This window comes from Molossus molossus, unplaced genomic scaffold, assembly GCF_014108415.1.
Source record: "Molossus molossus isolate mMolMol1 unplaced genomic scaffold, mMolMol1.p scaffold_m16_p_14, whole genome shotgun sequence".
Lineage (NCBI taxonomy): Eukaryota > Metazoa > Chordata > Mammalia > Chiroptera > Molossidae > Molossus > Molossus molossus.
In genome coordinates this window covers 7,291,322-7,303,845 of record NW_023425349.1, presented here as the reverse complement: position 1 = coordinate 7,303,845, position 12,524 = coordinate 7,291,322, and the positions used below count along the sequence as shown (strand labels likewise).

Sequence of the window (12,524 nt, the reverse complement as noted above, 5' to 3'; positions counted from 1 at the left end):
CGTCTCCTGAGGAGCAGTTTCTAAGGGGCGGTGGGGCGATGAACTCCAGCCATCCAGGGAAAGAGCTCATGTCTCATGTTCCTCTGGGGAAAACAGCACTTAACAGTCATTTGCTCTTTCAGGAATTACGTTTGTTTTAATTCTGGGATCCTTGGGAGAGTTGAGTAATCACATCCTCCTCTCCCACTGAAGCCTCTTGGTAAGATCTGAGAGGCTTTGGGTAGAAATCTGTGCCTTTTAAAGAGCACTTCTCTCTCCCACACACTGCCTCATCTCAGCCACCCCGCAACCCAGTCTGTTTGGTAGGTTATCCGGATGGTATTCGTGTCCTGTTCCCTCCTCTCGCCCTCCCTCCTACACATGTGCTGGGAGCCTCCTCTGATGGTTTGAGTAGCAGACTGATCCCGAACTGCACTGCAGCGTTAGGCAGCCTCGGCTTCACTGCCTGTTCTGTGCTGAGGCCACGTCTCACGTACCTGAATGCATATACTCCATGACAGTGGACCCTGAAAATGCCCCCTCCCCCTGGGCTGAGACGTGGCTCAGTGAGTCTCAGAATGTGAGTCACCTGTGAGCAGCGGGGAGGTCTGGACTCTGGCCCCGGCTCTGCCACGAATACCTGTGTGACTGTAGGTCATTCCCACTTACTGGCCACAGTGTGTGGAACAGGGAGGCTGGATTATAGGGTCCCAAGGCTCCTCTGAGCTCTGACCATCTGTAATTCAGGTTTGTGACTCAAACCATGCAGCCCTACCTGTTCTCTGTGCTCCCTGGTGGCCTCCGGAGAATGGTCCATCAGACCTTGGCTAGGAAATCTCGAAAGGTGCTTGTTTACATGAAGGGAGTGTGCTCATCCCCAAAGGACTTACTCTAAAGGTCAGACCATTTATCTCCTATTTCCTGCCTTGGGCAGACAGCTCCCCAGGGCAGCAGAGAGGAGAGAAATAGCTAGTGGCTGTGAGCCAGGACTGGGGCTGGCTGTGGCCCTGGGTACCTCCCATTCTGCCCAGGCTGCTCCCCAACGCAAGCCCAAGCTAGTGGGTGGTGAAGAAAAACAGTCTTTGTTTAGAAACACCTTGGTAGTTTGGTCATCAGAGATAACCTACTTCTGTGTACAGGTGGCAGGAGGGTGAATAGCATTTACTGCAAGATGTTTTGTGGTTTTTTAAATTATTATTATTTATCAATTTTGAGAGAGAGAGAGAGAGAAACATCGATTTATTGCTCCACTTATTTATGCATTCATTTATTGATTCTTGTATGTGCTCTGACTGGGGCTCGAACCCACAACCTCGATGTATCGTGACAATGCTCTAGCCAACTGAGCCACCCGGTCAGGGCTACAGTATGTATTTTAAGATGCAGAGAAGGCCCTGGCCAGTTTGGTTCAGTGGTTAGAGCATTGGCCCGTGGACCAGAGAGACCCGGGTTCGGTTCCCGCTGAGGGCATGTACCTCGGTTGCAGTTTGTCCCCGGCCCCGGTTGGGGTCATGTGGGTGGCAGCCACTCGATGTGTCTCTCTCTCTCTTTCTTCCTCCTTTTCTCCCTTCTGCTCTATCTGAAGATAAATGCAAAAGTGTCCTTGGGTGAGGATTAAAAAAAAAAAACTCCGAGAAGGACAGATGTTGAGTCAAGGTTGCAGCAGTGGCAGACCACTTGCGGGTCTGAAAGAATCACAAACGCAGGTCCCAGGGCTCCTGCTAGGACTCACTCTGGGTTCCCTGCTGCAGAAGAAGCCTGTCCTCTGCAGACTATTTTCCTTTGTTTTAGGTTTGATCAGCAGAGAGGGTCTCAGCTGCCACCAGAGAAAGGGAGCACAGATAGACTCTGGCTGTACATTTGTGGCTTCTGAAATGCTTTGCTGGATTTTAGAGAGTTCAGTTAAGAAAAAGGAGGCCCAGAGCCCTAATACCAGGGAGGTCAGAAAGGAGATGAGAATCTGATTTGCCCCTTCTGTTGTGATCATCCACGTGACCCAAGACTAGGACCAGGTGACAGAACAGTAGAGGGCAGGGGTCGTCTCCTCCCAGTCTTGGTATTAGCAGGAATGTAGCCTTCAAGAGCAGATGAGTTCTCCCGCTTAGCAGTGAACAGCGGGCGTCCCCAGCAGGCCCGGTGCAGCGGGACCAGGCGAGGCTCTTTCTCCTGCGCTTGGCCCGCTGCCCAGGTCTTCGTTAGAGGGAGCAAGTGTAGGTAACTGTTGGCAGATACCACCCAGCCTCACCTTAATCCCTGCTAATCACTCATCTCTTCAGATTGCCTGAGAAATGACATCTGTTGGTTTGCTTCACCTCCGCACTCTGGGCGGTGTTTTGAAAGCACTGGTCGTTAGGGATTTCCAGAGGCTGTCGGAGGCTAATGCAGGAGGGCGGAAAGGCTGGGTGAGACCGGTTACAGCGTCCCTGCCGCTTCGCGCTCTGACTTTCGCGGCTTCACTCTATCGCGGTTTTTTCAAATATATTCATTAAAAAGTTGATCGAGACAGTGAAAATGATGCAGCACACACTCGGTGGTCTGAGTCAATTATACACCCCTGTATTACAACTAAAATTAAAATCACTGTACGTGTGGACTGTAGGCCTATGTGTTCGAGCGCCCCAGGATCCTTCAGCACCAGGGGCAACCGCTAGAGTCTGGAACGGATTAACCGCGATAAACGAGGGACGACTGTACACGGCACTTACACCTGGGAGGAAGTTTTTGGTTTTTTATATCGAATATCTTGCTTTATTCCAGATTGGGCTCAGACAAGTTGCATTTTTCAGTGGGACTGGGATTTGCATGTGAATTCAGAGCCCAGCCGTTGCCCGCTGCTGTGTGAGCACTCTCTTGCCCAGCCCTCCAGGGCCAGGGCATCACAGGGCGCCCAGAATCCAGGCCAGCAGCATGGCCTCCGGGCCTGGCTGTGCCACCAGCCTGCGGCAAGCCAGCAGTGCGCTGCTGGGCGTCATGCTCCCGTCGAAGTGCGGGTGGCCGGAGCACTGTTGTCCTAACCTGCCACTGGAGAAAGGGATTTTGTCCCAGCAGACCTCACTGCCTGGCCCACAGCTGAGTTTTCTGGCTGACTTTGTTCTTGGAGACCACTGTTCACATTTCTGTCTTTCAGAGATAGAGTGAGAGGGATTCTCAGAGCAGAGGAGCCCATTTGCTGTTCTAGAGGCTTTGTGGTCAGCCACAGGCAGGTTCAAAATGAGAACATTTGCATTAAACTTGCCCCACTCAATTAGCAATGTCTGTGGTGGTGGAAAGCCTGCCCAAGGTATTGAAACAGTGCAGATGATTGGGTGTCAGGATTGGCCCTCAGGTGATTCAGATTAACACCAGCTGCTCTGGGTCCTTTAGAGAGACCAGGTGAGCTAGGGCCCAGGGTCCCGAGAGGCCTCACGGTTGCTCGGTAACTCTTGGCCCTGGGTTTTCTTTCAGTCAAAGGCTGGTCACACCAGATGGTCAGTGATCAGATGTTATCAGAAAATTCTAGAGCATGGATTCCTTAACCTCTTTTTGGCATCCCTGAAATCCTGAATTTGCAAGTAAGCAAGGGTAGGGGGAGCACTTTGGGATAGGCACCCGATCAGAGGCCTCCTTTTGATTTTTCCTCTAACTGGAGTCTGCCTGCTTGTTTCCTGGCACTCAGTGGGTGGCCGGGAGGAGGGCATCAGGGCGTTTTTCTGGCCTGTGCACTGCTCTTGTCTCAGCCTGGGAAGCCCCGGAGCTGACCCTGCTTCCGGAACCTGGGGCTGTCTTTCCGGGTGGAGACATATAGACTGTGTCGCTAGGGAGTCCCTCATTCTCACAATGGTTCACCGTGAAGAATATGGTAACATTTATGTCCTGCTTCCCCATTTGTAGACAGCCTTTGACTTTCTTTAGGAAGATTGGTAAGGTCACAGAAATGAGGGTACTTTGGGGGAAAGAACAGCCAGGGACTTACCGCTGAAGCCTCTGCCGCAGGAGCCTCGGGTGTGCGGAACAGTGAGTCAGCTTTAGAGCTCGGGGCTGGTGCCTGGGCATGGGCACGGGCACCACACTAGCGCAATGGCAAGCAGCCCCTTGCAGCAGGGACAGGTGGCTGGGACTCGAACTGCAGAAAATGGGGTGTTGGAAGAAACTCCTCATGCTAGGGAAGGCTTTACACGTTTTCTGCTGTTTTGGACTGCCCAGGAAGGTCGCAGGCCTGCAGTTCCAGCAGCCATAGGTCAACTGAGCAAGTAGTGGTCAAAGGCATAGGGACCCTGGTATGTGGAATCCCGCCCAACAAGCCAGCCAAAGCCTTGTTTGCCTGCCCTGGGGTGGAAATCTGGCATCCTGAGGTTTCTGTGCCCCTCGTCCCATGAAGGCCATCCCTTTGCCTGCATCTCCTGGGAGGCACATTTTCAAGTACGGATCTCTTTTGTTCAGTTCTGTCCCACCAGGATCTTTCTTTAAGCCCACTCTGCATGCGTGCAGGCTTCATGCTCACAACCAGTCACCTGTTCTGTTGAGTACGTCCATGTCCAAACCACACGGTCCATGCATCTTGTTTTACTGCACTTGCCAGATCTCTCCTTATGAAAAAGGACTTCATTTATTTTTATTTTTTATTTTTTTATTTTTGCGGTAGAAGTACACCTAATTCCATTAGCTTAAATTTTTGCAAGCATTTCTAATCTCTTACAATGCACGGTCTCTGCAAGGTAAGGCCTCAGGTACCCCAGCCCTCTCCCTTTCACACCTGAGGTCCCACCCACCACAGCAGGACCAACCACCTGGCTCCCAGAGGTCAGTGGCTTCCCCCAGGGTGTTCTGTCCATCAGCTTCCTCCCTACCAGGCACCATTCTTTCCACATACAGGCCCCTCGTAGCCCCTGCCCCATTCCCAACCTTCCCCCGCCCCGCCATGTGGTCTGGAACCCCTCCCCGTTTCACCTTGAGTTCAGAGTGCAGCTGCCTCATCCCTTGGCAGATGGCACTGAGCCCTGAGGGAGAGGCCTGCTCCTTCCTTGGTGCAGCCTGGGACCCTGCCTGAGCCAGAGGATGTGTTTGGTTTATCCACAGTCCCCAAATGTCTCCTAGGCCTATGGTGGCATGGCCCCAAACCCCAGTCCCCAACCCCCTCCCTGCTTCCACTAACCTAGACCAGGGTGGGGGCGGGGGGAGAGGGCAGTTCTCGGAATCTGGAGGAACAGGGAAGGAGGAGAATTCAGAGCTAGAGCTGGCCGGCTGACTGTCTTTTCTGCCTCCCCCAGGATCCACGCAGATTCTCACCCCACAAAAACTGCTGGACACGCTGAAGAAACTGAATAAAACAGATGAAGAAATAAGCAGTTAAAAAAAATTAGCCACCCCTCCAAAAAGCGAGCCCTCTTCCTTCCATGCTCTGCTGCCGACCGCCTTGGTTACGTTGCTGACCTGTCCCTCCTTCCTCCCGGCTCTGCACGCCTGGCCGGCGCCACCGCCGCCGACTTCTTGTGTTCAATGATGCCCTCTTCTCGTCTGAAACAAAAGAAAATAATGCATTGTTTTTTAAAAAGACTATCTTTGCTATGTACCCTGAGAGGAGAAGTTGGTGTGTAAGTGGCACGCTGCTGGAGAGGTGTCGGAACCGTTCAGAATGAATGGACACCTTCTCCCCACTAGTTGTGATTCCTTGACCTTGTACATAACCCAGCGCGACATGGGCAGATCGCTTGAGTGTGGGAAGGTAGATGCTTGGGTGTTTGCAGAAACCTGTCTTGGGCTGTTTCTGTTCTTGCTGGGACTCAGATGGCTGTTCTGGGAGTATTTCAAACTGAGGCTATATCTGTTCTCTTCCCTCGGGTTCCCGCCCCTCAGTGCCTGCTCTCATCCAGACGGGCAGGGCAGTGAGGATCAGGCGGCACTCAGGAGGTTGGAGCTGGAACTGACCTCTTTGCTTTCCCCAGTGGCTCATGCCCCCAGTGCTGTGGCTGTGGGTGGGGGCCAGGATGTCCACGAGAGGTCAGGCGGTGCCGGGTGGTGGTCAGTTTGTCCCAGCACCCCCCCGGCCCGTGTCCACAGCACTGTGATTGGAGGGACGTTGTTCTGCAGCCTAAGTCACCTGCCCAGATGAGGGCAGCAAGCCCCCTGGGACCTGGTCTCGGAGAAGTGGTTAGGCCTGATCCTTTGGCCAGAGGTCCTCTTTCTTAGTGGGGTCAGCTGGGTGGAGCTCAGGGGGGAGGAATGGACTAGAACAGAGTGGGTTCTGCAGGCTGCTGGTCAGAGCGCCCTTTCCTGTAGAGAGGGTCCATCCCCTAAGACGCCAGACGGCCGGAAGAATAGCCCATCGTTGGACTTATTCAGACCTTTCCCCACTCAGATTATCCTCAGTTGAAGATACTTCCTAATATTTTATTTTTTGTAGTGCGGGGTCATATGTCATTGTGCTTGTAAGAGAAAATGATCATTTTATTCTCTGTATAAAACTTAGCTGTATAAAACTTAGCTCTAATGCAGAAATTAAAGAGGCAAATGCAGGCAGGATGTCTCGACGTCCTCAAGACTCAGCAGTTCCCGCTCTGGGAGTGAGCGCACCGTTGGTTCTGCTGCTGCTGTGAGATATAATGACAGTGGAAGTCACAAAAATGTCCCCTGTCCAGCCCCCCCCACCCTGTACTCCTGCAGACCGCGTGTATATTACTGTCTCGTGCTGTCCTTGCAAACGTGGTGTGTGCTAGTTCCACGCGGCCCCGCCTTCCTTTCCCGGTCCGCCCGCCTGGTCGCTGCATTGTGGTGTTCTCGCCTCGAGGCTTGGGACTCTCCCCTTCGCACTCAGATTAGTTTTCAGGTCTGTCTGTCCTCCCCCTTAAGATATCTTATTTCCTTAGGACAGAACTGTAGGTACTCGCATTGGTGGATTTCCTACTGTTACTGCTTGTTTTGTCCCCTCCCCGTGACCAACAATGCTCATGCTTCAGGACCTTGTTTGTCGAACATGTTGGTTTTCCTTTCTCTGTTATTTATATAAAAATAATTTATCAAGGATATTTTAAAAATCTAGTCTGTCTTGAACCTTGAAATGGTCAGAATCTCAGTGTTTGGAAGTATTGAAGCACAAACATGTATCATCTCTGTACTGTTCTGTACTAAAGCACTCGAGTCTAATAAATAAATAAGCCAGCGCCCATTCATGGTGTCCAAGGTGGCTCTGGGCTGGTTTCACTGTGGGACGCGGGAGGAGAAAGGCCCCTGCAGTGGTCCCCGGAGAGGAGTCCAGCCACCTGGCCGCGGCCTGGAGTCTTCTGGATCCAGGTTTTTAAGGTCACTCGCATTCAGATCTGTAGCTGTCGCACGCTTGGGGAGAGTCCATGAAGCTCGTCTTGGCCCCTAGCAGCAGCAGGTGCTGCCTGTAGCCGAGGAGGTCCTTCCAGTCGCCCCGTTTCTGTCTAGAACGTCTCTGTGAGCGCTTGCGGCACTCTGCCTACCTGAGCACGTGGTGACAGTATAGTTAGGACATGCGATGAGGTCACTTTATCGGTGTTACTGTGCTCCTCTGTTCCCAATGCCACGCCAGCCAGCCTTCTAATGAACTTTCCAGATCAGAAGCTGGTGCATGCCTTACTAGTCTTAAAGGCTGTTCGTGACCTGGGGAGACTGATGAGTTTGGCCCAGCTTGGTGGAAGACCCTTAAGTTCGGGTTGAGGTCACACTGGAAACTTGCTAGAATACTGGGCACAGGGAAGTGGGGTTCTGTGTAGGAACTCTTTTTTTAGATTTATTTGTCTCCAGTCACTCTCCCATTCAAATCTTGATCTCCTTCACAGCAATATAAAATCTAAGCGGTCAGGGCCAGTTGGTGGACGTTATGCCTCCACAACTCGGCTCTTGTCTAGTAAGACTTGCCGTAAGGGAGGGAATGACTGTGACCGTTTATTGAGTTCCTGCTCCATGCCAGGCCCCTCACCTTGACGTTGAGTGGATCCCTTCCATTTTGCAGATGAGGAAGCCGAGGCTCAGAGAGATGCAGTACCGTCCAAAGCTCGCTCCAGCTAGGGAGCATCAGACACTCATTGTCTTGGATCAGTAGCTGTTTCGATAACCAGAATGCCTTGGAATGAGATCCAAGATCAGAATTTTTAAATTCTAAGTTGTTCAACATTGAGTTCACAATAAAGCAAAGTGAATACTGTTTGCACCCTTGTCCCAGGGCCATCTGTACCTTCCAGGCCCACAGTAATGGCTCGCTGGTCTCTCCTTGATTATTTCTGACATCCTTTGACCCAGGGGCCCTGGCACCTCTCTCCATCCCACCCTCCTCACCACCACCCAGTGGCAAACAAGGCTGGCCCTTATGCCCCTCGCAGAAGTCCTGGTTCTCCAGTTGCATAACTCAGATGGAGCCTGCAAGTCACTCCTCCAAAATGTCTCTGGTGGTGTTAAACATCTTGAAAGGGCAGGGGGTTCCGAAACAAACCAAAGCAGATGGCGCTGAATCCATAACTGAGCAATCCAAACCCAAGACAGGTCTGTGAGCTGCAGCCTGACACTCTGGCTTTCCAGGAGCCCACGTCCAGGCTGGGGGTCTCGGTCAGACCCTGCTGAGGGGCCTGTACACCAACCCAGTGTAACACCAGGCATTCATTTCGGGGAGGCAGAAGGCAGAGTGACTAGGAGCACAGACCTTGGCGTCAAGCAGGCTTAGCTGGAATCCACATGACCTTGGTGAGGAACTTTGTCCTCTCCTGTGAGTGATGCCTGTGGAGGAGTGATGCTGAGCTGAAGGATAATTTTCCTGGATACAGAATTCTTGGTTGACGGTTTTTCTTTCAGCACTTTCTCACTCTACTGCCTCTGGCCTCCGTGGCTTCTCATGAGAGGTCAGCTGTTAATTTTATTGAGGAGACCATTCATGTGATGAGTCGTTTCTCTATCGCTGCTTTCTTCCTTCATCTTTGTCTTTCTGCAGTTTGACTGATGTGTCTAGGTGTGACTCTTTGAGTTTATTCAACCTGGAGTTCATTAAGCTTACTGGATGTGCTCAGTGTTCACCAACCTACAACCTCCCCAAATTCTGTGTTTAGGAGTTGTTATGGAGGTTTCACTAGGTAGGCATGGTTAATCAAATCACTAGTGGCTGATAACTCAACTCCAGCTCCTCTCCCCAGAGGTCCAGGGCCGGGGTGGGGCAGAGTCTGCTGGAAGTTCTAACCCTCTAATTATGTGCTTAGTCTTTTTTGGTGAGCAGCCCCCCATCCCGAAGCTGTCCCACAACCCAGGAATCACCTCATTAGCATAAATTCAAGTATGGTCAGAAAGGGGCTTGTTATGAATAACAAAAGACACTCAGGAAGTTCCAAGGGTTTTAAAAAGTTCTGTGCCAGAAACCAGGGGGGCAAAGAATATGTTATATAAAATATAGTTTTATATAATATATAAATATTATACCACAACAGGTAAGGGAGTGGTTCATTGCTCAAATACCACACTCATTCTTGTGGAGATTTAGTAGATTTTCTTGAACAAATGTTTTTTTCATTTTCTGTGTGCCCTTAGAACAATTTCCAGACATTTTATCTTTTTTTTTTAAATTTTTTATCCTCACCTGAGGACCTTTTTGCATTTATCTTCAGATAGAGTGGGAGGGAGAGAGAGAGAGAGAAACATTGATGTGAGAGAGACACATCGAGTGGTTGCCACCCACACAACCCCAACTGGGGCCGGGGACAAACTGCAACCGAGGTACGTGCCCTTAGCGGGAACCGAACCCGGGACTCTGTTCCACAGGCCGACGCTCTAACCACAGAGCCAAACCGGCCAGGGCTCCAGACATTTTAAATGTTTCTTTTTAAAAAAATAATCTTCAGCCCTGGCTGGTTTGGCTCAGCAGTTAGAGCATCAGCCTGCTGCACAAAGATGTCATAGGTTCAATTCCCAGTCAAGGGCATGTACCTGGGTTGCAGATTAGATCCCCAGCCCTGGGCGGGGTCGTACAGGAGGCAACCAATCGAAGTGTCTCTTTCACATCAGTGTTTCTCTTCCCCCCCCCCCTTCTACTCTATCTAAAAATCAATGGAAAAATATCCTTGGGTGAGAATTAACCTAAATAAATAAATAGTCTTCACCAATTAAATTGTTCTGTTGAAGGAAGTGTGAATTGAGGTCCTTCCCTTGTTATTGAGGAATCCCCTCCAAGTGTGGTCTTAGCAAGCAGATGTTTATTGTGTGCCTCCTAGGTGCCAACTTCCATCCTAGGCTCCGGGGATGCAGCCACGAACAAGGCAGCCTGGGTGCTCATGAGCTCACACTAGTGGGAGGTAGTACTATATCGCGCACACGCACACGCACACGCACACGCACACGCACACGCCCTGGGTGAACAAACCTCTTGTGTCGTCATAGAGGTGGGCAAGGCATCAGGCATGGGTGATGATGCCTGGCTTGCCTGTTGCCTTGGGGCCTAGGCTTCCTTCCCTCCAGAGCCTTCCTGAGGTGGCAGTGCCCAGCCCACCGGCCACTGCCTAGACGGACACTGTCCACTGGGCTGGGCTCTGCACCGAGTCCTCTCAGGAGACTCGGGTCGAAGTCTGGCAGCTCCAGCATCTCTGGGCCCACCACCTGCAGCCCCAGTGGACACAGTTCAAGAAGCCGCAATGAGGGTATCACTGAGGAAGGTGATGACCTGTGGCCCCAGAATGGGGAACTTTGGAGAGACTCTCCAGACAACCTCCAGAAAGGGGTACCCTTCGAGCTGTAGCATTCCCTCCCCATCCCCACCACCCAGAAGGCGGGCCGGGAAGCCCCGCTGGCCTCTTGCTGTGTGAGAAACACGTTTTTAAACCTGGCCCTGACCCCCAGGAGCCACCCTGGTGCTAACACCGGAGGGAGGACAGGTCCCAGAGATGATACCTTCTGTGGGCTCCAGGCAGCCTGAGGGGCTGCTGGCCATGCTGCCCATTGGGCTGGGATTCAGAGCTATCCCTGGAGATGGGCCTCAGGTAAAAGGGTAGAAACCCGGGAGGCACAAGGAGGGAGAAGGCAGCTGGGGGGTTCAGGCACCATGGGGATCCTTTGCCTGGGCTAGGCTCCAGTGGGGGAGCCTCCCAGGTCAGTGAGGAGGCAGGCTCCAGTTGGAGGGGTGGCCCCTCTGCTGGCCCCGAGTCTTAGGAACTGGGTCAGGCCTGTCTCTCCTCTGGGGCGTGTATCACCCAGTCTGCAGTCCAGGACAGACGAACTCGAGCCCACTATTAACCAACCACTGCTCCCATCTCCCCGTTGCCAAAGTAACACCCACCTCCCTGTTTCTGACCCCTCCCCATCCCCCCGGCACCCAGTGCAGGGATCCCGCAGTTCACAAGATCTAACCGCTCAAACCAACTCCAAATGCTGAAGTAATACTGTGAGCTTCCCCTTGTCCAGCCTTCAGACTTCCAGGGGCACTACCTCATCTCCTGCTAAGGTCCGAGCCTCAGGACAACGGGGATGAAGAGGGCCTGCGCAGCCCCGGCCACAACCAGGGTGAACCCGGCAGGCGTGCAGGCATGGCTGCCGGAGAGGGTAGGAGCTGGAGCACGGGGAGGGGGTGGGCATGGCATCTGCCAGCCGGACACCCACTGCTTCCCGCTCCCCAACCCCAGGATGCTGCCACCCCAGGCCAAAGATCCAGAGCAGTCTTTGCGTGCTGGGGTCGGTGTGGGACAAGTGGAGCACTTTCACTGAACTCTGGAGAACTGAGCCAACCTCTGGGCAGGGACGTCCTGGGAACCCAGTATGGGATCCTCCTACATGAAACGTCTGTTTCCTACCATACTGCCCCCACCCGCTTTGGGCGAACCAAGGGAATGATTCGCTGTGTAGCTGCATCGCCAAAGACTTAAGCTGGTCTCCGAGGCCTCAGGGGAGGGGTTCCTTGGCCTGGGGACCAGGTGACCAGCTGCTTCTGGTCCCGGGGAGCTCTGGGGAGGATGCCCTCTCTGATCAGCACAAAAGGGCAGGGTGGTGATTTTCAGGGCTCTGACCCATTGTTTTGTTTTTGTTTTTTTAATCCTCACCCGAGGATATTTTTACATTTATCATCAGAGAGAGTGGGAGGGAGGGAGAGAGAGAAACATCGATTTGAAAGAGACACATTGACTGGTTGCCTCCTGCATGACCTGACCAGGGCCTGGGACAAACCACAACCGAGGTGCATGCCCTTGACTGGAATTGAACCCGTGACTCTTCAGTCTGCGGACCGACGTTGTAAGCACTGAGCCAATCCAATTAGGGCTCTGACCCATTGTAATATTTCCCTATCACTTATTACCACTTGGGGAGAGAAGGGGTCTCTCCAGAGCCCAAATAGTGCCCTGAGAGCCTGGCAGGGCATCCTGGTCTCAGATACCATGGCCTGGGACACCCCAGCCTAGGGCTTCTGTGGAGGTGCGGTCAGCCTTGGAGGTGGAGGCCATTCGCCAGACCAGCCTCACCAGGAAGAGGGCAAGGCCCCTTTAAGCCTTGCCTCACTCCCTCAGTTTGTTGCTATGTATGAGACCAACTTCCTTAGCAACCACCTGCCTTTTAAAGGAGCCGTGGAGTAGTGGTGGCCACCAGCC

General features: G+C 52.6%; 1 protein-coding gene across 1 annotated transcript in view; it reads left to right on the top strand.

The window, feature by feature from the left end:
• Positions 1 to 5,504, top strand: part of STXBP1 (syntaxin binding protein 1) — a 61,273-nt gene extending 55,769 nt beyond the window's left edge. The window contains exon 19 of the mRNA XM_036261292.1: positions 5,226 to 5,504. Coding sequence (XP_036117185.1) covers positions 5,226 to 5,308 — 83 coding nt within the window. The 3' untranslated portion in view covers positions 5,309 to 5,504. The remainder of the gene's footprint in view (positions 1 to 5,225) is intronic.
• The last annotated feature ends 7,020 nt before the right edge of the window (positions 5,505 to 12,524 follow it).